General features: G+C 35.1%; 1 protein-coding gene across 1 annotated transcript in view; it reads left to right on the top strand.

Moving 5' to 3' along the window:
• Positions 1–3,394, top strand: part of LOC107295498 (dystonin) — a gene marked incomplete at its 3' end in the record, with an annotated part of 132,679 nt that overhangs the window by 65,832 nt on the left and 63,453 nt on the right. Inside the window, 1 exon segment of the mRNA XM_015824813.1 lies at positions 2,699–2,776. Within this exon segment, the coding sequence (XP_015680299.1) occupies positions 2,699–2,776 (78 nt within the window).

Genomic DNA, 3,394 nt, shown 5'->3' with positions numbered 1-3,394 from the left:
AACTTGATTTCTCTTTTGGAAGTCCTTTCAGGAGATACTTTAGTGAGTTCCTTAATTTTAATGCAACCTTTTTACAGATTTAATTGATATTTGTTCTTATCTTAGTTCAGCATTTCTTTAATGCATTGTTTCCATAACTGGAAGGTGGGGGGAGAGGGGAGGGATCAGAATGTCTCATAATTAGTAACCTAATATTTTTTGTTGTTCCTCTAGAAAAACTATTTTTTCTAAAGCAGTTATCTTTTCATTTTTTATGATTTTTTATGATTTTTTTAAAACCCTCCAAATATTTTTTTTTCTAATTAAAAATAATTGTGTTACAGTATTGCTCCCACTGTAATTGTCTAACATTCCCCTCTGATATCGTGTCCTTTCCTTTCATTGTGAACATTCCTCTCTCCTCTGCTTGGCACTTACTCCCTTCATTATGTTCTTCTGTTCATATTCTTCTCTTCATTTGTGGTCTGTCTTGTGTCTTTGCTCTCCTATCTCCTGTCTGTGTTTATTAGCCAAGGGAGCGAGATTTTTTGAAGACCTTACGGTTGGTGAGTTCAACAGAAGCATGCCCGTTTGAACAGCATGAGGAGGATGAGGATAAGGGGGTAGGTGCCGACCCCCATAACTCTACTAATACAGTTTGTGAAGAGTGGTGATTGCTAATGTACTAAAGTAATGTTTAGGTGTGATGGGGTGCAATATCTTCATTAGAAAGAATTGGATGGTGGGGTTGGCATTATGGGGAATGCTTCTAATCTAGAATAATGTGAGCGGTGCCAATAACTTGTATGGATCCCCATGAACTGCATTGGGAAGGTTATAAAAAAAATTGCCAGACTAGATATCTGTTTATTGTACTATATGTCCATTATTAAATGGCAAACATTTAGAGGACATATATTTATTTTGCAAAGATGCACCAACTGTACGAATAATAAGCATGGATAGATGTTGCTACAAATTTAGCGAAACAGCTCTTGTGTTTGTGATTTTGATTTCAATTATGACAATATACTTGCATTACAAAATTCACAAGGCATTTGAACTGGAACAGTACAGAGCTCTGTCCATTATGGTAAAGGTTTGTGAAAAATCTAAAGTTGGGAAGAAAGGCATTGATATTTTGTCATGTAAATGCAACTTTCCCCCCCCCCCCTTTATTCTCTGGTAGTTAAGCGAATGGGGTCTTTTTCTCTGTTGAGTTTTCCTCTTTGTGATTTTTATACTAACTGCATGCATTTTGCCACGTTTCTCATTAATCTGCTGGATATTTTTTGGTTTTCTATAATAACTTATTCTTTCTTCATGACTGTTGTGTAAGTATTTTTAAGAAAAAGATTACACATTTTTATGATGGCGCTGAAGATTCTGGAATATAAAAATATGTAATTCGATGGCTAAACGTAAGCAATGTTACATCATTCAGAATTGGTCAGCTGTAAACTTTTGTTTTCCTGAAAGGCATTGATATTTGTTTATATAAAGGCAAAAATTGATGGGACATACTAACCAGATCCATGAACTTTTTTGAGTAATCTGTATGCCCTTCCAAATTTTCATGAATATTTCCCGTGTGTATCTTGAGAACCAACTTTCTGGTTTATTCTATTTAAAGTCTTAGTATACATCCCAAAATGCAAACAAACAAAACCACGAAACAATGCCCCCCTCTGAAGAAGTTAATATGACAATCATGGTGACAAAGCTTGGCTCTTATAGCTCGATTTCTAAAAAAAAATCTCCACTATATGGGAAGTATATATTTCACACAATTTCTTAGGTCAGAACAAAATGCATTTCTGTTCTTTAATCTACTGGGGTTTGGTAGACTGAACATTAGCTATATTATGCTGTTTACTGTGCTGGTAGACTCTTCCCTATTCATAGATTCATGCCTTTGATGTATTTTTGATGTGTCTCAGCAAATATTATTTTTTACTTAGTTTGTATTTACTTAATTAGAATTATACAGGAAGTTCTACATAGTTATTAATTGAAACTACTTGACAATTTCTCTTGATAGCTTACCTGCCTGTCCCTCTAAACAGTTTTAAAAACTTTAATATTCTGGATAGTTTGAGAAAGGGATTACCATAAGAACAGCTTTTTTTAAAGGGGAAAAAAAACCACACTCCCCAGAAGCACTTTTCACTCCAGAAGCAAAGTACTTTCAACATGTTTCACACCATATTCCCAAACTGCTGATTAAGCTTAAATGAACTTTAAAAGAAATTTATGGGTTTGGTGAGGTAAGCTGGATCATAATTTGTGCTTAAACTGCTTACAGGAACAGTAAAAATGAAATACCTTTAAGTCCCATTAATTTCAGTTGGCAAGAATTGGAACGCTTTTCATTCTGCGATTGAAATTAATGAAACTGAAACATGTATCATGTTAGAGTATCCTGGCGCACTAAGTAGATCGGGTAGTTGCAATGTTGCTGCCTTAATTATATTTATTTTACCCATTAATGAATCACATGGAAAGAAATAAGCCACAGGGGGAAAAGGGACATTCGTAAAGTTTAAACTTGAGTTGCTTTTTTGCAGATCCATTACATTTCACGCAGATCTCTTTATTTGGTTGTTGGTAATTTCCAGTGATATTCTTGGAATGTTTAAAATATTATAGGAATATAAGGTCTGAAAATATTTGTGGAATTTTATAGAAATTCGTATTTTCCCCATTTTTCTGATTTTAGCCCAGAGAGAAAGGACGGATGCGATTTCATAGACTACAGAATGTCCAAATTGCACTTGATTATTTGAAAAGGCGGCAGGTAAGATATTATATTTAAGAAACAAAATTGAAACATTAATTTTTGAAATAATACCTTCTACATTTTTATCTCTGTGTTATTTAGTTCTTGAAATATTTATTACTTATCATATTGCTGATGTTAATCTTATTGGCTGTCCTTAGAAATCCTAATGTTCCTCATCGGTCTTTTTTCTTTAGCAATGTACTGAATCATACATCATCTTACCCTGTCTTGTTTTTTCCCCTTTCAGAATAGGAAAAATCAATATTACTAATGTTTCTAATACTGTAGCTCGGAAGTAAAAGGAAAGAAAGTACTGTATATGAGAGCATGTAAATTCCTTTTTAGACTGAAATCTCATTTACTTTAGGAATAATTTTTGGCAAACTCAGTAGGTGCGATTGCTGAGTAATTGTGAATAGGATTGCTAGATTCCATGGATTTCCATCAGTACGCTGATGATACTCAGCTGTACATTTCCACCCCAGGCCACCCCAACGATGCCCTTGACGTGATGGCCCGTTGCCTGGAGGCCGTACGGGTCTGGATGGGGAAGAACAGACTCAGGCTCAACCCTTCCAAGACCGAGTGGCTGTGGTTTCCGGCGCCTCGGCATAGTCAGCTGATGCCATCGTT

The sequence above is a fragment of the Protobothrops mucrosquamatus genome, unplaced genomic scaffold (assembly GCF_001527695.2).
Source record: "Protobothrops mucrosquamatus isolate PMUCROS unplaced genomic scaffold, P.Mucros_1.0 scaffold2367, whole genome shotgun sequence".
NCBI classification, from domain to species: Eukaryota; Metazoa; Chordata; class Lepidosauria; order Squamata; family Viperidae; genus Protobothrops; species Protobothrops mucrosquamatus.
The sequence above is the reverse complement of the archived record's forward strand: the minus strand, read 5'-3'. Positions and strand labels throughout refer to the sequence as shown.